The 22,528-nt window shown below is 52.9% G+C and overlaps 3 protein-coding genes across 3 annotated transcripts in view; 1 reads left to right on the top strand and 2 right to left on the bottom strand.

Moving 5' to 3' along the window:
• Window positions 1-6,516, bottom strand: part of BCAT2 (branched chain amino acid transaminase 2) — a 9,933-nt gene extending 3,417 nt beyond the window's left edge. The window contains exons 1-4 of the mRNA XM_025849968.2: window positions 6,260-6,516; window positions 2,528-2,602; window positions 2,001-2,204; window positions 41-158 (exon numbers count right to left, since the gene is read on the bottom strand). Of these exons, the coding sequence (XP_025705753.2) occupies window positions 41-158; window positions 2,001-2,204; window positions 2,528-2,602; window positions 6,260-6,460 (598 nt within the window). The 5' untranslated portion in view covers window positions 6,461-6,516. The remainder of the gene's footprint in view (window positions 1-40; window positions 159-2,000; window positions 2,205-2,527; window positions 2,603-6,259) is intronic.
• The window catches only part of FGF21 (fibroblast growth factor 21), a 58,338-nt gene that overhangs the window by 25,085 nt on the left and 10,725 nt on the right, over window positions 1-22,528 (top strand). The window lies entirely within an intron of this gene.
• The window catches only part of HSD17B14 (hydroxysteroid 17-beta dehydrogenase 14), a 17,272-nt gene continuing 1,344 nt past the window's right edge, over window positions 6,601-22,528 (bottom strand). The window contains exons 4-10 of the mRNA XM_025849966.2: window positions 22,384-22,466; window positions 21,813-21,879; window positions 18,451-18,542; window positions 9,621-9,725; window positions 9,294-9,361; window positions 9,101-9,197; window positions 6,601-8,998 (exon numbers count right to left, since the gene is read on the bottom strand). Coding sequence (XP_025705751.1) covers window positions 8,825-8,998; window positions 9,101-9,197; window positions 9,294-9,361; window positions 9,621-9,725; window positions 18,451-18,542; window positions 21,813-21,879; window positions 22,384-22,466 — 686 coding nt within the window. The 3' untranslated portion in view covers window positions 6,601-8,824. The remainder of the gene's footprint in view (window positions 8,999-9,100; window positions 9,198-9,293; window positions 9,362-9,620; window positions 9,726-18,450; window positions 18,543-21,812; window positions 21,880-22,383; window positions 22,467-22,528) is intronic.

Genomic DNA, 22,528 nt, shown 5'->3' with positions numbered 1-22,528 from the left:
CCCCCCCCCCCCCCCCCCCCCCCCCGGGGCCAGCCAGGGCCCCTCACCGGCAGGCAGAGGCGCAGGGCTGAGCGCAGCATCCGGTCCATGTTGAGCCAGGGTCGGAAGAGGCGCACACGCTGGTCGCTGCCTTTGAACGCCTTCATGCCCTCGAAGAGCTGCAGGGACAGGTGGGTGGGTCACTGAGCTCAGAGACCACCGTGCGGAAGCCGCGAGACACATCGGGAGATCCCAACACAGCGCCTGATACACAAGGATTCAGACACAGATGCAGAGACAGAGCCGAGAGACCAACACACTGAGCGCAGAGAGGAAGGGAAGGGGGACGAGAGAGACGGACAGAGAGAGCCCAGAAACAGCTGGACACCCACAGCTGGAGGTGCCGAGAGATCGCCCTGCTTAAACCCCTTCCATGTTACTGGTCCGATTTCTCAGGAACAGTGATGGCATGCAAGTTCTGTTTTTAAAGACTCCTTGCGGGCATCTGGGTGGCTCAGTCGTTGAGCGTCTGCCTTCGGCTCAGGTCATGATGCCAGCGTCCTGGGATCGAGCCCCGCATCGGGCTCCCTGCTCAGCAGGAAGCCTGCTTCTCCCTCTCCCGCTCCCCCTGCTTGTGTTCCCTCTCCCGCTGTGTCTCTCTCTGTCAAATACATAAATAAAATCTTTAAAAAAAAAAAAAAAAGCCTCCTTGCGTTCTTGAGAAGCACTGAACTCGCTGTGGATGAAATACTGCATAGCCCAGGATGTGCTTCAAAATCTTACAGGAAGGGGGCACGACAATGGGAGTCCAAACGAAACGAGAGGGTGACCCACAGGTGCTAGCTGATGAAGCAGGGTGGTCGGCGGGGGGCTTATATATTATTCTATTTTTATGTTTGAAATTTCCCATAATAAAAACTTAAAAAAAAATCTCTACACCCTACGTGGGGCTCCAGCTGATGACCCTGAGATCAAGAGTCACGTGCTCGACTGCCTGAGCCAGCCAGGCGCCCCCAAAACATTTGTTAAAGTACAAAACAACAACAACAACAAAAACAACACAAAGTTGATCCGCACCCCCAGCTGGTTGTTGACCTTGGCCTTCGAGGCCTCACAGGATCTGGCCCCTCTTATTTCAGTCTCCTGAGGCTGACACTGCAAACCGGTTACTAGGGATAAAATATGTTCATCCAAATTCTTGTCACCACTGAAGCTTCCTCAGGAAGACTCTGCTCTCAGTCATAGCTTTAAGTCATAACCTGGATGCCTCCTGGATATCTTCCTTAAAGGCCCCTCACCGAGTCCTGCAAAGCCAGTCTCCTGCTGGGTCCCCAACAGGGGGACAGCACCCTGGCCTACCTGGTCACCTGGCCAAACCTCTGGGCACCACTTTCGGGCCCTCCCTTCCCTGCTCTTGTCCAGCCTCCAGGCCCAGCTCAGGCCTCCTGGCCTCCAGCTCATCTTCTATCCGGCCTGAGGGGGTCTCACTACACCCAGAACTGACCCTGCTCCATGCCTGCTCAGAGCGTTCCAGGCTCCCAGTGCCCTTGACAAGGTGCCAGCCCCTCAGCCCCTCTGCCGCCCTGATGGACATCCTCAGCCTCCTCTGCTATGTTCCAACCCCCCAATTCCTCCGATACGCCGGGCTCTCCTTTGTCCCGTGGTTGCTCTGTCTCCTGCTAACACGCTAAGCTTCCTCTGCCAGACGGGACCCTACTTCCTTTCAAGTTAGAGGTAGGATTGGTGCCTCTCCTGGCTCCTAGAAGCCTCAGGTGCCTCCTTCAGAGCATGACCGCACGGGGCTGTAACCAAAACGTGGGGTTTTCGAGTAGAAGAACGGGGTCTGTTCTTGTTGGGGATCCCGGCATCAGCCAGCATGGGGCCTGGAACACGATACCTCAGAGAACACATCTTGAGCAAGAAGAAAGAGACAAGAGCAAGCCCCGGGCGGTGGACCCCGCAAGCGACAGGGCAAGAGGGAAGCGATGCAGAGAGACAGGGAGAGAGGTTGGCGGCCATGCCTGCATCGAGTAGTGGAGGCCAGAGCAGGCGGGGTGCAGCGTGAGGTTCTGGAAGGGCTGGATACGGGGCTGGCTCCAGCCCTTCTCCTCCTTCCATTCCACCATCAGCATGTGGTCAGTGAATATCTTCCCAAACACCAGGGGCTTGCTGGGGTCTGGCTTCTGATGAGGCTCCCGCGTCAGTTCCAGCTGCAGGTCTGCAGCCTGAGAAAAGACAGGGGACCCGGGTATCTTGAAATCTGGTCGCAACCTCAAACTGAAAAAACTACAACTCCCATGAGCCTCTGGGGCTAAGACCCAAAGAGAAGAGAGAACTGTAGCCCCAGAGGCTTGTGGGACATGCAGTATCAAATCTCTCCCACAGCCTTATGGCAGACTATTAGGACCCCATTGCCAACCACCTTCACCTTTGGACCCTGGACCCTTTTGGAGATGCCCAAATCCAGCTGCCAGCCCCTTCCTCAAACCTAAGAGTCCTGGTGCCCAGCCCCTCTTTGAGATCCCACAGTACATTCCCCTCCATTCACCTTGAAGTTGGATGAGGCATATCTTCTGGGGCCACACAGAAGCCAAGAGACAGGGAGGAGTTTTCGGGCCCAAATCTGGGGGTGGGGACAGAAGTAAGAAAGGTGGTGAGGCCAGGAAAAGTAGAGAGGAGCAGGGGCTCCGGGGCCCGCTTTGCCGCTGCGCACTTGGAACGTCCCTCTGGCCTGATCTGTCCCAGGCCCAGTGCCTTCTAGACGGACCATGTGGCCCTGGACAAGTCGGCTCCCCTGTCAGGCAGCACCTAGTGGGAGAGAATCCTGAAGGAGGCCAAGTCCCCTCCCTGTCCTCACAAGGACAATCCCTAGAAAGGGCTGAATCAGCTCCTATCCCCTCCACGCCAGGGCAAAGTCAAACACAGGCACCTCCCACCTCTGGGAACTTTGGCCCCAGCCCTGAGATCAGCTCAGACAGAAGACTGCAAGGCAAAGTGCACAGGTAAGTGAAGGCCTCCCTGGGGGACCCAAATCCTGGTAAGAATTAGAAAAGTGAGGGGCGCCTGGGGGGCTCAGTCATTAAGCATCTGCCTTCGGCTCAGGTCATGATCCCGGGGTCCTGGGATCGAGCCCCGCATCGGGCTCCCTGCTCCGCGGGAAGCCTGCTTCTCCCTCTGCCTCTCCCCCTGCTTGTGTTCCCTCTCTTGCTGTGTCTCTCTGTCAAATGACTAAATAAAATCTTAAAAAAAAAAAAAAAAGAATTAGAAAAGTGAGGAACCTAGAGGCCATACTTCCCCAGAACCCAGAAGCTGGGGCCCTGTCCCCCTCCTCCCTCAGACCTAGGAGTCCGGACCGCCAGCTCCTTCCCACCCAGACCCAGGAGTCCAGGGCCCCAGCCCCCTCCCTCCCCCAGACCCAGGAGACCCAACCCCCACCCCCTCCTCCCTCAGATCCAGGAATCCAGGCCCCCAGCACCCCCTCCCTCAAACCCCCGAGTCCAGGCCCCCAGCCCATTCTCTCTCATATCCAGGAGTCCAAGTCCTTATTCTTTTAGGATTTCAGACCAACTGGGCTCAGATTACTTGAGCTCCCAACCCATACCTTGGACACCAGTGATTCCAATTCCCTTCAGATCCCAGGGCTGAGAGGCAGCCACATGGACCTGGGGGGTGATCCTAGTCATCAACAGAGACCCTGCTCAGATAAACATCTGTGGCCTGCCTGAGACAAACGAAGGAGAGCAAATCGGTCTGTGTCCATCAGGGTGGCCTCTCCCCAGTATTCTTTGACCTCATAATGCCTCTTTCCCAGCCTGGCAGGAAAGCAGCTGGGTCATGAGGTTGGTGCAGACGGAACAGCCTAGCCTGCTCCTGCCCTGTGAGCTGGGTGGGCGGATACCAACCAGTGAGAACGAACATGAGTGGCAGCAGTCACTGGTCAGTAGGTGAGTCATGGGGAGATGGGACTGCGGAGCGTGAAGTCTGAGGAGTGGTTTCGGATAGTGTGGGGCCCAAGGGCTTCTGGGCGGATCAGAATGTGGGTCCACGGCATGGCCTCTAGGTGGCGCTGTGTAGCCCACCCAAGTCTTGTGGCTGTGCTTCTGTCCAGGAGGGAACAGGAAACCCACAGCCTGGAGATTAAGACACCCAGGGCAGAGACAGCCAGTATCTGGGCAGGACAGCAGAGCTCAGGAGGAGCCAGAATGGGAGGAAAAATAAAAGAGAGGGAAAAGCAAGAATGAGAAAACAAAGAGACACAGAAAACAAAACCGAGGGGGTGCCTGGCTGGCTCAGTCGGAAGAGCAGGTGACTCTTGATCTCGGGGTCCTGAGTTCGAGCCCTGCGTTGGGTGGAGAGATTACTTAAAAATAAAACCTTAAAAAAAAAAAACCAGAAATGGAAACCAAACTGAGAACAGAAATCAAGAACATAAGATGCCAAAATAGATATGATCATAAAGAGACCGATATGAGAGACAGATAGGGAGGCAAACTCAGTCGAAGTGAAGTCTGGAGAAATCTAGAAAAATGCCAAGGGTGAGATACGGAGAGGCTGAAGGAGGAAAAAGTAAACAATGACCAGATTTCAGGTGACAGCACAAAGTGAAACGAGACCCAGAGAAATGAGGAAAGACAGAAAGACAGCGATGCCAACACCTGGAGACAAACTTCTCAGAGATGCTTAGAGACAGAGTACATCCAAGAGAGAGAGAAGGGAGAGGCAGAAAAACACACAGGGCAATTGGGCAGAGAGAAGGAGCCGGGCAGTGTCCAGGTTGTACATCAGCACTGGCCATCAAGACCCTCTTGCCCTGAGAGAAGCTGCTTTCATCCCTCAAGGACATTTCTGTAGGAGCGGGGGTGGCGGGGTCTCCCCTCAGCTCAGGGAAAGTGCTCCGCTATCTGACACCCCAAGCCATAGGGATTGGGACAAGGAGTGTGAAAAGATTGGGGCTGAATTAAGAAACAAGGAAGAGTTGGGGGGGAGGGGCACAGAGCAGGGCTCTGCAATGTGATGGAGCCTCCCCCGTGTCTCATTACAGCCTAGGACTGTCCCCAGCACAGTCCAGGACCATTCTCTCAGCACAGCCCTGGAACGTCACCATCAAAGTCCAGGACTGTCTTTGTCATAGTTCAGCACCGTCCTTCATGCTTCAGGACTGCCCCCCCCATCACAGCCCAGGAAGGGTCCCCCTTGTAATGCAGTGCTGCTGTCCTTTGTCTCAGCCAGGGGCTGTCCCTATCACAGGCCCAAAGGGTCCCAGTCAAAGCCCCAAATTGTCCTCGTTGTGGCCCAGGACCGATCCCATCACATGTAGGACTGTCCCATGATAGCCCAGGACTCTCCCATCGCAGACCAAGACTGCTCGATGGCAGCTCGAGACTCTCCACCATCACAACCCCAAACTGTGCCTGCCACTGCCCGGGACTCTCCCACCACAGCCCAGAAGTGGCACCATCAGAGCCTGGATGGTCCCAGTCATAGCCCAGCGTCAGTCACCCCAGACTCGGAACAGTAACAGTGTGCCCTGCCCTCCATCAGGCTGGGGTAGGAGTCCCAGACGGGGTCAGGGGCAGAACTGGACGGGAACAACACTTCTCCCAGGGTGAAGCTGCCTCTGTGCACGGCTGTAAAGATCCCTTCTGTGAGCTGTTAGCGTTTCTTTCCTCGCTGAGAAACTCTGTGCTGTAAAATCCCGCTCTCCAAAACTCTGCTGGTCGTTTGCTTCTGGGTAAGAATGGACCGGGAGGATCTGTCTGTGACAGTCGGAAGCTGGCTCCCTTTCCCACCCTGATGCGCAGCTTCAGAGAAGAGCTTGCAGGGACAGTCCACATACATCCTAACTTTTAGTTCCAAGAAAACGGGGCCTTGGGTCCAATTCCCAGTCCAGACCTGAGATCTGCGCCTTCGTCCTACCCGCACCCCTAGAAGTTGGTGTCTTATCCCGGCGCCCCCACAGGCTGGCTGTTATCCCTTCCTTAACCGCACCCCCCCCCCACGCAGCCCTGCGCCTGTCCCATTAACTGTACCCTCCTCCATGTGTCCCTCCTACCTCCCGCTGTCGGCCCCGTCCCACCAGCCACCTCCCTCCACCTCCCTCGCCCTTAAAGCCTCGAGCTCCTCTCCAAGGGGCCCCCTCCCTCTCGGCGCCCCGCAGCGGAACCCGAGCGCCGGGGGCGCGAAGCCGGACGGGGCCGGGAGTAGTGATCCACCCGGAAGTGGGCCTCCCCCGCCTCCCCACCCCTTCTCCCGTTTCCCCCGCCTGGGGCCGCGAACCCACCTGCCCCAGCGCGGCTGCGGCCATGGTCGGTGCGGCGGGTAACTGTGCCCGCCCCGGCTCCGGAGCGGGAGAAAGACGTTCCGGCCCCGCCCCGCTCACGCCCCCTCCCGCGGGCGGGCGGCTTGCCCTACGCCCCAGGTGGGTCGGGCCGCCCCAATTGTAGGGCGCCTGCGGGGAGCTGGGCCCTGCTAGAGAGCGCATGCTCTGGAATCCGCGGGGCTAGGGGAGTACATGGTCATGCACCCTCCTCCCAACCCCCACCCAGATTCCGTTCCAGCCACACAACTGCTGCGCAACACAGTGCATGAAGTTTTTTTTTTTTAAATGCATTTTAATAGGTACTGTCACGACGCTAACGAGGATAAGCAGCCCGAGGTAAGAACTGAAAGGCCAGGAACAGGAACCTCCGCATGTCTCCATCCCTTGGTGATAAGGCAAAGCACTCGCTGTTAAGTGTCCTTAAGTGTCAGTGGGTGCGTGTATCATGTAAATGAAAAGGGAAAGGACTTTGGAAAAAGGCCTCTGAAGAGGGTAGCAGGTAGGGATGGATGAAGGAGTTGCAGCCAACCCCTGTTTGAATATAGTTTTTCTTTCCAAGGAGAAAATGTATGTGTGTTCGTTGTAACTTTTTAAGAGATACAACACACGTGGGGCAGCTGGGTGGCTCAGTCCGTTAGGCGTCAGACTCTTAGTTTCCACTCAGGTCATGATCTCAGGGTCCTGAGATTGAGTCCCACACAGCGCAGAGTCAGCTTGGGATTCTCCGCCTCTCCCTCCCCCTCTGCCCCTCTTCCTAGCTCGCATATGCACACTCTCTCCCTAGAATAAATAAATATCTGAAATAAATAGGGGTGCCTGGGTGGCTCAATCGGTTAAGCCTCCAACTCCTTATTTCAGCTCAGGTCATGCTCTCAAGGTCGAGAGATCGAGCCCCTCGCCTGGCTCTGCGCTCAGCTCAGAGTCCGCCTGTCTCTCTCCCTCCGCTCCCCGCCCCCACTTGCACTCTCTCTCTCTCAAATGAATAAATATAATTTAAAAAAATATATACAACAGGGCGCCTGGATGGCTTAGTCAGTTAAGCATCTGCCTTCAGCTCAGGTCTCAGGTCATGATCCCGGGATCCTGGGATCGAGTCCCGCCGGGAGCCTGCTTCTCCCTCTCCGCCTGCCTGCCTCTCTGCCTACTTGGGTTCTCTCTCTGTCAAATAAGTAAAATCTTAAAAATAAAAATAAAAAGATACAACACACATGGTTCCGGTCCCATCAGTGAGGCCCAAAAAAATTTTAATCCACCAACGCATGAGTGAGCCTCTAAGAACAGCCCCTAGAGGCCCCAGGGAAAGGTTACCTGGTTATGCCCCCTTGTGAGTGTCTCCCCAACTACAGGACCCCCAGGGGCAGAGTTAGCTAATTACAGTTCATCAGGATCCCTCTAATGCCTAGCAATTCAAACCTGCATTAGTACCCCCTATACCGAACTCCTTGGTCACTGTGGCCCCAAAACCTCCTGTGGTCAGAGTTCCCCCAACTCCTGCATCCGGATTACAAGGACCAAAATCTTTTTCCTGTCGAGTCTTCAAACTCCGATTCCTGGGCCACCGCGCCTCCACAATTCTACTCTGGGATATTTTGCCCCCGAATTCTGTCCCCGGGTGACTGTCGCCCAGCCCTAACAGCCACAGGCCTCGGCAAAATCCCAGCCCTCCCCCCTCAGAGTATCATCCAGTTTTGCTTCCTACACCCCAGTCCTCTCCCACAGCCTGGCCTACGGCCCGAGGGGCGTGGCGGCCACGACCGCGCCCTCCCCGCTTCAGCCAATCAGCGATTGCCGCACACACCCCCGCGGCGGCCAATCCGCAGCAGTCATGCAGGCCCACCCCCTCACTGAGGAGATTCAACCCAAACTGGGCCCCGCGCCCCTGGGGGAATCCAGGGTCCGCCCTTCCGTAACTGGGGAGTCCACGCCCCCTATGTTTCCTTCTCCCCCAAACCCAGGAGTCCGGATCCCAGCGCCTCCTCCCTCTGACCCAGGACTCTCAACCCTAGCTGCTGCTTCCCGCAGAACTTCTGGACCCCTACCCTCCTACTCCTCAGCCAGCGAGGTCGAATCTCCTTTCCCTTAAGGACCAAGAATAACGAGGAGGTCCTTTTGTTTCACCTCCACTATTATCTCCTAATAGGGTTTAATTTATTCTCCCCTGCGGGCCTTTGCATTAACAGGGGTGAAGCCAACGGCAATACTTTTCCCAGGAGCCTGCTGCAAGGCCTGCCGGGAGTTGTAGCCCCTTGGGTCGAGGCTACGCGTGGGAACCCGTGGGGCTGGGAGCGGGGACGCGGTCCCCGCGTGGCAGAACTCAAGGGCAGAAAATAAATGTCATGACGCCCTCCTCCTGGCTGCAAACTCCTTTTATGGGAACTTGCGGGGTAGTTTGGCACATTGGTAAGTGGAGTTAATGTCTAGAGCTGGGGTCTGCACCTAAGAGGCAGATGGTAGACGCTGCAATCTGGGAGACTGAGCTTGGGGCTGGAGTTCTAGTCAGGAAGGCCCAAGTGGAAATGTGGGAAATTAGGAAGGGATGGTGGGGAGCTCCACGGGGGTGCCCGGAATGGCCTTGCGCCCATACCCCAGCTCTGCACCCCCGCTCACAAGCAGCTCAATCCCAGTGCAGAAGTTAGCTTCGGAGGCCAGGAACACGGCAGCGGCCCCCACGTCAGCGGGCTGGCCCATGCGGCCCAGGGGCTGGGGAGAGACCAGGGGAAGAGGAGACCAAGTGAAGCACCTGGTCTGACTGCCGCGCCCTAAGCCACTCGCATACCACCTCGATCTGGCCCCCACTCCCACCTGGGCCAATGTGCCCTCTTGGACTGTAGCGGTGGGGTCAGGCGTTGAGGCTGTCAGCTCCTCCCACAGTGGGGTCCAGATGTTTCCTGGGGAAATACTGGGGGAAGGGAGAAGAGGGGATCAGGGAAGTGTGCCCTAAACGTGGCCTCTTCGGCTCACTCCCAGCCTTCTCTGCCCACTTGGAGCTGCTCACCAGTTGACCCGGACGCCATATCGACTCTCATCCAGGGCCAAGGCTTTGGTCATGGCTGTTACTGCCCCCTGTGGAAGATGATGGCGGGGGCGGGGAGTTCAGTCCAGGGAAGACGAGGTCCCTCTTTTTCTCTCCTCCAACAAGGGGGTGTCAAGCTGGGGCATCAGAATGGGGAGGTCATGCCTTCCCTGCTGGCCTCCATGGGATGCACCAGGCTCTGTTTCCTGGGAGACACTTGGCGCATAACAACACGTGCCGCGGGTTGTCATGCTTCAGGGCTGAGGTACCTGGAAGGCCTGGTAGGGAGTGAAGGAAGGGGTAGGGTACCTTGGTGGCCACATAAGGAACTGCCTGGACCTGGCCAATGGCGCCCACCAGACTGGAGATGTTGATAACGTTCCCCTGGCTCTTCCGCAGGTGGGGGAGGGCAAGCTGGGGAGACAGAAGGCAAAGTCAGCCACCTGAGCCCCTGGGTTCCCCCAGCCACACTGAAAACACATCCTTATGCCTGGGCCAAGGGCCATTGCCCTGGTATGTTCCCTAATGGATCTCTGTGCCTTGTAGGGACAGCATTCTAGAACTCGAGAGAGCACCTTCACTGGTTTGCCCCAGGGTCTCTGGGTCTGCTTAAGGAATCTCTCCATGTCCGGAAGGCATTTTTTCTCTGTCTCCTCTACTACCTCTCTCTTTCCCTCCCTCCCTTTGTGTCCCTGCCCCCCTCCCCCACCACCCTCCCCACCTGCCCCCCCAACCCCGTCCCAGTCGCCCCCTCTCTCTAGGCCTCTGTCTCTCCCACCCCAGGTCTTTATATGTTACTCAAACTCAGGTCCAAATCAAGATAGGAAAATGCAAGATGGCTGCATATTTTGCAAAAATGGGCAGAAGCTCTTTTACCCACGAGGGGAAGACGGTATCTCTGAATTTTAGGGAGAACTCTGTGGTCAGAATGTGATGTGGGAGACCTTCATGAAATGCACCCATTTTACCAGCTTCTCCCCGGCAACTCTCTGGCTCCCCGGAGGTCCCTAAACTACTTCTTTCTCTCTCTCCTCCCTTCCTCTGCCTCTCAGCTCTTTCACTACACATGACCTTGAATAAATTCAAATTCTATCCTTCCCCTCGCTTTCCTTTGACAGCTGAGCTGGCCTGGCAAGACCTGTTCCTGCAGTTAAAGATTAATGACTATAAGCAGGTTCCCTTAAGTGGTTTCCAGAGTGGGAATCTAAATTAGCTCCCTCTCTGGGTCACCCCATCAGCTCTTTCAAACGTTCTCCACTCCCTCAAAAACAGCCTCCACCTTTTCTGAGGACCATAACTTCAAACATACCCTACGCGTTCCAACCTCAGGGCCTTTACACTTGCGGTTCCCTCTGTCTGGAGTACTTTTCCTCTGATACACATGGGACTCACTCCTAGGGTGACCAGCCATTCCGATTTGCCCAGGACTGAAGCGCTTCTGAGGACGTAGGACATTCCAAACACTTTCAGAACTAACCTGGGACAGTCCCAGGTAAACCTAGTCCCTCAACAATTCCAAATCTTGTTCAAATGTCACCTTCTCAATGAGGCCAAACCTGAGTGTCCTATTTATTTATTTAAAGATTTATTTATTTGAGGGGCGCCTGGGTGGCTCAGTCGTTAAGCGTCTGCCTTCGGCTCAGGCCCTGATCCCTGACCCGCGGGAAGCCTGCTTCTCCCTCTCCCACTCCCACTGCTGTCTTCTCTCTCTCTCACTGTCTCTCTCTCTCTCTGTCAAATAAATAAATAAAATCTTAAAAAAAAGAAGAAAAAATAAAACTGCAACCTGCCTACCCCTAGGTCCCCATCCTATTCTTGATTCCTTTTTTTTTAAAGATTTTTTTTAAGCTTTTTATTTATTTATTTGACAGAGAGAGAGAGAGACAGCAAGAGCAGGAACACAAGCGGGGAAGTGGGAGAGGGAGGAGCAGGGAGCCCGACGCGGGGCTCGATCCCAGGACCCTGGGACCATGACCATGACCATTCCTCTGTCTCTCCCACCAGAATGCAAAAACTCATGAGGGATGGTTGCAATTTCTTACTTTGTTTCACCCCTGGTATTCAGGTGTCTGTCATGTAATAGGTGCTCAATAAATATCTTTTGACTAAATGAATGAATTTATTGAATTTATCTATGTTTTTTTAAAGATTTTTGTTTATATAAAAAACAAAATTTATTTTGTTTATTTATTTGTCAGAGAGAGAGAAGCAGGGGGAACAGTAGAGGGAGAGGGAGAAGCAGGGTCCTCACTGAGCAAGGATCCCAGGACCCTGGGATCATGACCTGAGCCAAAGGCAGACGCTTAACGACTGAGCCACCCAGGTGCCCCCTGAATTTATCTATGTTTTGAAGATTTTATTTATTCATTTGAGAGAGAGAGAGAGAGCACAGAGGGAGAAGCAGACTCTCCGCTGAGCAGGGAGCCCGATGCGGGACTTGATCCCAGGACCCCGAGATCATGACCTGAGCGAAAGGCAGATGCTTAACCGACTGAGCCACCCAGGCGCCCCTGAATTTATTTATTATGTGCCTGTCCCTGTCAGCTCTTCACACAGATCAATCAATGAATCCTCAGGACAAACCCAGAAGAAGGGACTGTCCATAGCTCTTTTTCCCAGGTGAGGAGACGGAGCAGGTGACCGATGCTCTGAGGGTCACGTGACAACTGTCAGGGCTGGTATTTGCACACCACAGTGGCAGTCAGAGACCAAAACGCACAACCAAAAAAAGAATTTCTGACAACTCTGAGTCTTAAGAACTTGAAGGTAACATGAGCATGAGTGACATGATTCTGTGGGCACTGGGGGGGGCGGGATTCGAATCCTCCAACCTCTCCCCAGGGACCTGACTCCCCCCACCCCATTCCTTTCTCTCCTCCCTCTCGTTGGCCTTGAAACCCTCCCTCCCTCAGCCCTGGCCTTGCCCATCCCCTCCCCCAGGCCCGGCCCCTGCCTATTTCTTTCCTAGACCTTCTCACTCCCTGCCCGGCTGTTTAACTCCCTCCCCACCCCCAGCCTGTGAACCTGATGTCCCTAGGGGCCGCACAATGTGGGTCATTCGCCACCCTTGTCCTAACACTTGGCAGCACCTGACCGACCAGGAGAGCCTGCAGCCTCGCTCTGGCCTGACTCCATTTCTCCTAAATGTTGGGGTACCGGGGTCTGCTTCTCTCTGAGCTCTGCCAGGGGAGCCCCTGCGTGGCTGGTTTCCCATCAGCATATCCTAAATCTCCCTTAGAGCCACCTTCTGGAGCTCCTCCCCTGCCACCTTTGGGCACCTCCAGCTCTATATCTCCAGTGCAAAACTCATTCCATTGTCCCTCCTAGAATCTGCCTTTCCCCCGGATTTCCAGCCTCAGACATGGGGTCCACTCACACCCAGCTCTCAAGCCAGAGACCTGAGAGCCTTCTAGAGCCTCCCTCTCCCCAAGTTCCTCATCCGATCCATCACCAAGCCCTGGCCATTGTGCCTTCTAAGGACCTCCTGAATCTCTACAGTTCTCTCCCCCTCATTCATTCATTTGACAAACATTAACCAAGCACCTAGTATGTGCCAGGTACTGTGGTAAATTGCCAGGGATACCACAGGAAACAAGACAGAGATTTCTGCCCTCATGGAGCCCAAGGTCTGGGGGGGGAAGCAGCAATAAACAAATAAAAGTGCATAACGGAATGTGCTAGAGTGTGGTCAGGGATATGGAACGAGAAGTAGAGTAAGATGAGGGGAATGGAAGTGTTGGCTGGGTGCAGCTGCAAACTCAGGTAGGGACTGTGGGGATGTCTTAGAGAGGCCTGGGCCAGGCAGAAGGAACAGTACGTATAAAGGCCCTGAGGCAGGACAGAGCTGGTGTGTTTGGCACAACAAAGTCACTGTGGTGGGAGGTGAGACCAGACGAGGAACCGGGGCCAGACCATGTGAGGCCTTGAAGGCCACCTCTTTTTACTTGCACAGATGCTACTGTCTCTTAATACTGGTTTTCCCACTCCCACACTTTGTCTTCTGACTTGTTCTGCAGGCAAGAGCCAGAGAGATTTTCTTTTTCTTTTTTTTTTTAAGTAGTCTCTACCCACAACGCGGGGCTCGAACTCATGACCCTGAGATCAAGGGTCGGGTGCTCTACCGACTGAGCCAGGCAGGCGCCCCTAGAGTGATCTCTTAACATTAATGATCTGTTAGTATTTTTTTTTAAAGATTTTATTTATTTATTTGACAGAGAGAGACACAGCGAGAGAGGGAACAGAAGCAGGGGAAGCGGGAGAGGGAGAAGCAGGCTTCCCGCTGAGCAGGGAGCCCGATGCGGGGCTCGATCCCAGGACCTCGGGATCATGACCTGAGCCGAAGGCAGCCGCTTAACGACTGAGCCACCCAGGCGCCCAGTATTTTTTTTTTTTAAGATTTTATTTATTTTGAGAGAGAGAGTGGGAGTGTACGCATGTGTGAGCGGGGGGAGGGGGAAAAAGAACCCCAAGCCGACTCCATGCCTAGTGCAGAGCCTGACAGGGGCCTCAACCTCATGACCATGAGATCATGACCTGAGCCCAAACCAAGAGTCAGATGCTCAACCAACTGAGCCCCCCAGGCGCCCACAATTTGTTGGTATTAATGGCATCTCATCACTTCCTTGCTCAAATGCCTTCCATGGCTCCCTATTGCTCTTGAGATAAAGACCAGACACCTCAGCATGGCCCTTGGGTCCCCATATGGTCTGCTCCCCCAACCCCTTCTTGCACCAGCCCCTTGGCTCTCTCAACTCAGCCCCTCCATAGTGCCCAGCTTTCTGGTGGCCTGGCCTTTGCACGGACTGTTCCCTCTGCCAGGAACACTTGAACCTTACGTGTAGCCACATCAAGGATGCCCTTGGACTCTTATAGGTCTGGCTCTCCTCCCCCCTTCACCCCACCTCAGCCCACTCCCTAGTCAATGCTGTTCATTGTTCACTTCCTCCGGGAAGCCCACCCTGTCCCTGAGGCATATTACGCTTGATCTCGGAGTCATGCGTTTAAGCCCCACGTTGGGTGTGGAAATTACTTAAAAATAAAATCCTGGGGCGCCTGGGTGGCTCAGTCGGTTGGGTGTCTGCCTTCGGCTCAGGTCATGATCCCAGGGTCCTGGGATGGAGCCCCCCCATCCTCAGGCTCCCTGCTCAGCGGGAAGCCTGCTTCTCCCTCTCCCACTCCCCCTGCTTGTGTTCCCTCTCTCGCTGTGTCTCTCTCTGTCAAATAAATAAATAAAATCTTTTAAAAAAAAAGAATTCTAATAATCTGAATAAGAAGGTCTCTAGATTACCCAAGACCATGGTATCAATGTTAACCTTACTGTGACTATATGAGAGAATGTTCTCATTTTTAGGAAATATTCTCCAAAGTACGGAGGGGTGAATGGACGTCATGCCTGCAATTTGCCCTCAAACCGAGAGGCAGAAAAATAAAGCAAACAAATACTAATAAAAATAAAATATTAACAATGAGGACTCTGGGTTATACAGGAGTTCTCTGTACTATTCTGACAAGATTTTGTGAGTCTTAAATTATATCAATAATTATAAGTAAACATTCAAAGCCATTGGTAGTATTTATGAAGTTCCTACTTGATGAAATCAGAGGACGTCTCGGTAAGGGATGGCAGGAGGCAATGGATAGAACAATTTAATAAAATGCTTCTAATTGCTAAGCTGGAGGTGGACATGGGAGATGAGTGTCTCTTGTTCTTAAAACACACCTGGGTGGTTACTGCCCCCAGGACCTTTGCACACTCTTTTTTGGTAAATGATACACCCTGTGGCCTATTTCTCCAATTCCTTTCCTCCCACTCAGGGTTCAGCTCAAACCTCACCTTTTCCCTTCTACTTCTGCCAGGCTTCAATTGCTCAACGTTTATGTCGGTGAGCTCAACGTGAGTTAGGTAGATTGGCCATAGGAAACAGAATGGGGCAATGTTCACGATAAGTAATAAAAATGTGCAGACAGTAAACTCTGTGCCAGGCCTGTTCTAAGGGCTTCGTGGTATTTTACCCTCATTCAATTCTCAGGAACAATCCTGTGAATCAGATGCCATGATCAGCCTCGTTTTTCACCGGAGAAAACCCAGGTGCAGAGAGATTGAGTAACTTGCCATGTTGCAGGTAGGAGGCGGCAGAGAGCTTAGGCAGGCCTGTCTCGTCGGACCTTTACTCCTACATGAGGCTTCCGTACCAGCCATTCACACCTAATGGAGTCAGGTAGCCCCATCAGCAGAGGTGGGGACTGGGGTATAAGGGAGAGTCATGCCACATTTAGCAGACTGTTGTTCTGCCCCATGGGTCCAGCTTGCCAACCTTTCAAGAGAAACCAGAGATCTGTTTGCGTATGAGAAATCTCTGTCTTTTTAAATGGTGGGCCCTGGGGCGCCTGGGTGGCTCAGTCCGTGAAGCGGCTGCCTCCGGCTCAGGTCATGGTCCCAGGGTCCTGGGATCGAGCCCCGCTTCCGGCTCCCTGCTCAGCGGGAAGCCTGCTTCTCCCTCTTCCACTCCCCCTGCTGCTCCCCCTGCTTGCGCTTTCTCTCTCTATGTCAAATAAATAAATACAATCTTTTTAAAAAAATAAAAAGTAAGTGCTGGGCACTGAGAGATTATATATATAATTACATATATAATATATAATTACATATATATCCCCTTTATGGGCTGTGGTATATATCTTATTGTGTGGAGGTGCCAACAGAGGTGAACACAAGTGAGGGATAGGAGTGAGGATTCACAGGTTGAGCAAGAGCACCCAACTGCCCGAAACCTTTCACCTGGACCTCAGGTGAGACCTCAAAAACAGCGCCTGCTCTTCCTCACACTAGTGACCACCCCCCCGCCCCGCCCACTCCTGGGGTTCCTCCCTTCTCTGTCTACACTGCAATTTACCTTCTCTGTCTACGCTGCAATTTGCTGGGGTATTTTATTATTTTTTTTAAAGATTTGCTGGTTCATTTATTTTAGAGGGTGGGGGAAGGGCAGAAGGCGAGGGAGAGAAGCAGACTCCCCGCTGAGCGCGGAGCCTCACAAGGGGCTCGACCTTACGACCCTGAGATCGTGACCTGAGCCAAAAATCAAGAGTCCGATGCTCAACCAACTGAGCCACCCAGGCGCCCCTTTTAAGGTAGGAGGCGGCACTTAGCAGACTGTTGAAACCCTGGTTTTTCAGACCTACTCCAGCCTCAGGCTGGTGAGCTCCCAAGTGATGACTCCAGGCCTCTCTCTCCCCTCACCCCAGACTCAAGAATCCCAAGTGGACATGGGCAGGGCACCACACCCCCACAGCCCCTCAAAAGGTCTGCCAGTCCACCGGCTCCTCCCCAGGCTTCCCCGTGGCAACGGATGGCAACTCAGTCCTGCGGCCAGTTGCTGGCGGTAGGGGTGGGAGACAAAGAAGCCAAAACCCCCACTCCTTTCTTTCTCGAGTCCACCCCCCACGTCTAGTCTACAAGGAAATCCTGACAATTCTACTTTCAAAATGGATCCGGAATCGGAACACTTCCCACCAAATCCACAGCCACCGACCCGGTCGGATTCAAATCACCTCCTGCTTGGACCACTCTGAGGCCATTTGCCTCAGCCCTCGCCCCCGCCTGTTCCCCACGCGGCCGCCGGAGGGCACCAGTTCCCACTTACAGCAGCTCACCGTTGGCTCCAGGCTCAAGCGCCAAAGCAAAGTCCTCTCCGTGGTTGACAAATCCAGATATGATCTAGGCCCTTTCGTCCCCTTTCTGCTCTCACCTCCCGCCCTCTCCCCCTTGCCCTGCGTCAGTCACACTGGCCTCTTGCTGTTCCTCCTACACTTGGAGCAGTCCCCACCCCAGGGCCTTTGCACAGGCTGTCCTCTGCTGGACCACTCTGCCCCACACATATCCTTGACTTAAATGTCACCTCTCAGAGAAGCCTTCTGACCACCTCCACTCTGTCTCAAAAAGCACATAAATAATCTAAAAACAAAAACAAAAACAAACAAACCCAAACAAAACAAAATCTCATCTGCTAAAAACACATACTAAATTACTTACATGTAAAGTATGTCTGAGATTTGCTTTAAAATACTCCAGCAAAAGGGGCGCCTGGGTAGCTCAGTTGGTTGAGCATCAGACTCTTGATTTTTGGCTCGGGTCATGATCTCAGGGTCGTAAGATCGAGCTCCTTGTGAGGTTCCGCACTCAGTGGGGAGTCTGCTTCTCTCCCTCTCCTTCTGCCCTTCCCCCACCCTCTAAAATAAATAAACAAATCTTTTTTAAAAATAAAATACCCCAGCAAAAAGAAAGAAAGAAAGAGAAAGAAAAGGAAAGAAAAGAAAAGGGAAGAAAAGAAAAAATTGAGGGGTCCACAGGAAGAATGACAGAATGTTGATAATGGTTGCTGGGTGATGGGTATGTGGAATTTGGCCCACAATCTGTCTACTTTTCTGTATGCCTGCAAAATGTCAAAATAAAAAAGTTTTATAGGGGCGCCTGGGTGGCTCAGTCAGTTCAGCATCCGACTCTTGATCAAGATCTCAGGTCTCGATCTCAGGGTCGTGAGTTCAAGCCCCACGTTGGGCTCCACGCTGGGCATGGAGCCTACTTAAAAAAAAAAGTTTTCTAGGGGTGCCTGGGTGGCTCAGTCGTTAAGCATCTGCCTTCAGCTCAGGTCATGATCCCAGGGTCCTGGGATCGAGCCCCGCATCAGGCTCCCTGCTCAGCTGGAAGCCTGCTTCTCCCTCTCCCACTCCCCCTGCTTGTGTTCCCTCTCTCGCTGTGTCTTTCTCTGTCAAATACATAAAATCTTAAAAAAAAAAGAACTTCTTTGTTCCCCATAGTGATTCACAGGGTGGAAAAGCTGTAACTGCCTATCACTGACTCCCTGCCTCAACCCTTTCCCCCCTGTTCCTAACATCCCCCAACACAACCAGCACACCACTCTGGAAGGTTCTGGAAGGTCCCTAAGGGGACTGGGCCAGGTAGCCACACAGTTAGCTTTGGCTGGATGTAGGGATTTGCTCCCACCTACTTGCTACAAAGAATGGAGTCCTTTTGGAGTAAGATCAAACGGAGGCAGAGGAAACATTCTGCTCTGAGAAAAAGTGGGTCTGACAATCTCATCGTCAGGAGGCCCCCTGGCCTGGCAGCTGGGGCTGCAGTCCTCACCTTGGTCACAGTGTATGTCCCCAGCAGGTTCAGCTCCAGCAGCTGCCTGAAGCCCTGGGCAGAGGTCTCCTCGGGCCACTGTGGAGGTGGATCTAAGGGTGGGGGACAGAGAGGCAGAGAGAATGAGGGAGTGATGCAGAGAACAGGGAAGAAATAGGGATATGGGGGGCAGGGGGCACCGGGTTGGGGGGGGCAGACAAGAGGGTCAGGGATCGGGAGAAGGAAGGGGCGTTGCATAACAGTGAATTAAAAAGCCGTCTCAGGCCAGAAGGCTTGGGTTCCAATATGGGCCCCTGCCATTTCCTGGCTGTGTGACTCTGGGCAAGTCACTTTGCCTCTCTGTGCCTCAGTCTCTCTATCTACAGAAGGGGGATGACTCTTTGCTCTTGGGCTTAGAAGTTTCCCAAATCTGGGGGTGCCTGAGTGGCCCAGTCGGTAGAGCATCAGACACTTGATCTCAGGTCTTGATCTCAGGGTGGTGAGTTCAAGCCCTATGCTGGGCATGGAGCCTACTTTAAAAAAAAAAAAAAAAGGAAATTTCCCAAGTCAGAGCACCTGGCTGTCTGGGTCGGTGGAGCAAGACAGCTCTTGGCTCTTGATCTCAGGGTTTGACTTTGAGCCCCCACGTTGGATGTGGAGATTACTTAAAAATAAAATCTTAGGGGCGCCTGGGTGGCTCAGCTGGTTAAGGGTCTGCCTTTGGCTCAGGTCATGATCCCAGGGTCCTGGGATCAAGCCCCACATCGGGCTCCTGGCTCAGCGGGGAGCCTGCTTCTCCCCCTCCCTCTGCCTCTCCCCCTGCTCATGCTCTCTCTTTCTCTGTATCTCTGTGTCTCAAAGGAATAAATAAAATCTTTAAAAATAAATAAAGAAAAATAAAATCTGGACACCTGGGTGGCTCAGTTGGTTGGGCGACTGCCTTCGGCTCAGGTCATGATCCTGGAGTCCCGGGATCGAGTCCTGCATCGGGCTCCCTGCTCAGCGGGGAGTCTGCTTCTCCCTCTGACCCTCCCCCCTCTCATGTGCTCTCTCTCTCTCTCACTCTCTCTCAAATAAATAAATAAAATCTTAAAAGAAAAAGAAAAAGAAAATCTTATACTATATGTTGTCTAATTGAATTTAAATTTGAAAAATAAAGTAAATAAAATCTTAAAAGAATTTTTTTTCAATGAGTCAGTATTTGTGCCTGACACTTAGTCCCATAATATATTTGTAAAATAAATAGGAGGAATTGGTGGGAGGGGAGGGGTAATGGCTAGAGGGACAGAAAAATCAATGTTCAGAAGAAAAGGAGCTGGAAAGATAGGGGAATAAGAACAAGGAGAAAAGACAGGCAGGTCGGAGGAATGTACCCTGAACGCTCCAGAAAACAAGAAGGCAGCCAGAAAGTTGAGGGACTCTTGGATTGTTCTTCCCCAGGGACCCAGGGCTTGTGGCCTGGCTTCCTTCAGGGATCTGCTCAAACATCTTCAGAGAATCCGTCCTGGACCCTCTGTTGAAAACAGCCCCTGCCATTTTCTAGACCCTAAACAGCTTTTTTTTTTTTTTTTTAAGTAAGCTCTATGCTCAATGTGGGGCTCGAACTCACGACCCCGAGTTCAAAGAGTCGCAGCCTCCACTGACTGAGCCAGCCGGGTGCCCTGATTTTATTTTTCTTCACAGCCTTTATCACCACCAAACATGCTAATATATACAGTCGATTCTATTATTCAAGGCAGTTATGGTCTACAAAATTTCAGTGAATACTGAATTAATGAATATTCATCCATTGCTCCCAGGGGAAATAGGTACCTATTAGACAGTAATGCGTAAATGTTATGAACTAAATGTGTCCCCACACCCCCAAATTCATATGTTGAAATCCTAACCTTCAGTGTAATGGCATTTGGAGGTGAGGTCTATAGGAGGGGGTTTTTAAGTTGCGAGAATGGACCCCTCATGGATGGGATTACTGCACTTAGAAAAGAGACCCCAGAGATCCCTTTGTCCTTTCGGCCCTCACCAGACACGAATCTGCTGGCACCTTGACCTTGACTTCCCAGCCTCCAAAACTGTGAGAGATAAACATTTGTTGCTTGAACCCTCCCCGCCTGTGGCATTTCTGTTCTAGCAGCCCAAATAGACGAAGACACTATAGGTCTGCCTCTAGACATGTATATACACATACTCTAGCTATCTGCATATCAGATTCGAGTCTTAAACCCTCAAAACAATTCCTAATTTGTTTTCCAAACAAGGAAACAAGTCTCAGAGGCGTTAAGCCATTAGCTGGAGGCCAGAGTTGGGATGCTAACCCATCCAGTGGGCTCCAGGGCAGAGCCACATCTTGTTTGACCTCCACTGGGAAGAAGTACTTCAGGTAACTGGGGATTTTTCTTACCACTTTCCCTCCTTGCAAACCGTCAAACACCTGGAAAGCAGTGAGTATGGAGGCTATTTTGTGTTTGAGTTGGTGATTTCACGAATAGGGAAACCTTAACTGTATCCTTGTCTATTTCCTTACTTGAGCATGTGAATCCCAAGAAGACGAGAATGTTTTTGTCTCTTTCGTTCACTGCTCATTGCCCAGTCCCCAGGAAAGAGCTTGGGACATAGTTAGGTGCTCAGTAAATACCTCTTGAATGTACAAAGAACACAGAAAGAATGAACTAGTATTTGCCATCTCTTTGATCCTTACAACAATATACGGAGGAAAATTCAGCCCAGAGAGGGTGAGCCCCTTGCTTAAAGTTGCCCAGCCAATAAATGGGGGGCAGGGTAGTAGTGGGGGGTGTCTCTCTTAGCACAGCCTTGCTGTGTGATCTCAGTACAGACAGTTCACCCCTCCGCGTCCTGGTTTACCAGCATGAGAGATTCTTAGGAAGGGTAGTAATTGAGCTGATGGCATTTTCCCTTCAAAGATACCACACTAAGACCTATAAAGCTCATGCATGAGGATATCTTCATAGTCATCAGCAAAGAGAAGGGCCATCCACATCACTTCATGGATAAGCAAACTGAGATCACAAGACTTCTGGAAGCTGTTTTCCCAAGATACTTCTGGTAATTATTAGCCTGAGTAATTTACCTTATTGAATACTCACAACAACTCTGTAATGATGATGATCATTATCATCATTCCCATTCTAGACATCTAGGAACTGAAGCACAGGGAGGGGAGGGCACGGGCCTGAGGGCACCCGGCAGGGATGGAACGGAGCCAGGACTTAAGCCCAGGAGCAGGGGGATTCCTTAGCTCTACCGTCCTGTCCAAGGGGACAGAGAAGGGGATGGGGAAGACAAATGGGAAACTGAGGTGGGGGGAGGAAGCCAGGAGGTAGGTTGACAGCAGTGGAGAAGGGCCTGTGGGCCTCACAACTCACGGTAGCCAGCGTTGTTGACCACACAATCCAGGCGGCCAAAACGGCAGACAGTCTCAGAAATGAGGGTCTGAGGACAAAGATGCCTTGTAAGCGGGCAGTGCGGGCACCCAGCCTTGAGGAGCCTGGGCTCCCAAAAGCAATGTGGGGAGGGGGACGCTGGATCACAACCGAGGGGACAAGAACTCCGGGAAGTGGGGACTCCCCCAAACCACCAAGCATGGGAGGAGAAGAGGAGACAGGGAGCCAGGGGGGCCAGAGCCCAAAGGGCTGGTTGTATTCCCACTGCAGAGACCCGGGGTCAGGGTCGGGGTGGGGGGCGCACATCAGAGAAACACTGACTGAAGGGAAGGGCTAGGAACCCAGAGACAAGAGACGGAAACTCTCCCAGAAGGAGATCCACTGTGAGGGACTTTTTTGTTCCAATCTCTGTGACAGGTGTGACAAGAGCCCTGAAGTAGTGAGAGAGAAAGGAGAACCTTCCCAGGAGACCCGGAACCTGGCCAGGGGGGAAAGCCTGGAAATGAGGCTGAGCCTAAACCTTTGGGACCAGGCAGGGACAAGAATAACTCACCCTCACATCTTCCTCCTGAGTCACATCACAGAGGATAAAGAGAGTTCCAGCAAGTGCCTGCTCCAGGGCCCGACCCCTAGACTCTGCAGGGAAAGAAAGGCTGGGGGCCTGGACCCCTGGGTCTGAGGGAGGAGGGGCTGGGGGC

Source organism: Callorhinus ursinus, unplaced genomic scaffold (genome assembly GCF_003265705.2).
Source record: "Callorhinus ursinus isolate GAN/ISIS: 27379988/994484 unplaced genomic scaffold, GSC_fseal_2.0 scaffold71, whole genome shotgun sequence".
NCBI lineage: Eukaryota > Metazoa > Chordata > Mammalia > Carnivora > Otariidae > Callorhinus > Callorhinus ursinus.
The sequence above is the reverse complement of the archived record's forward strand: the minus strand, read 5'-3'. Positions and strand labels throughout refer to the sequence as shown.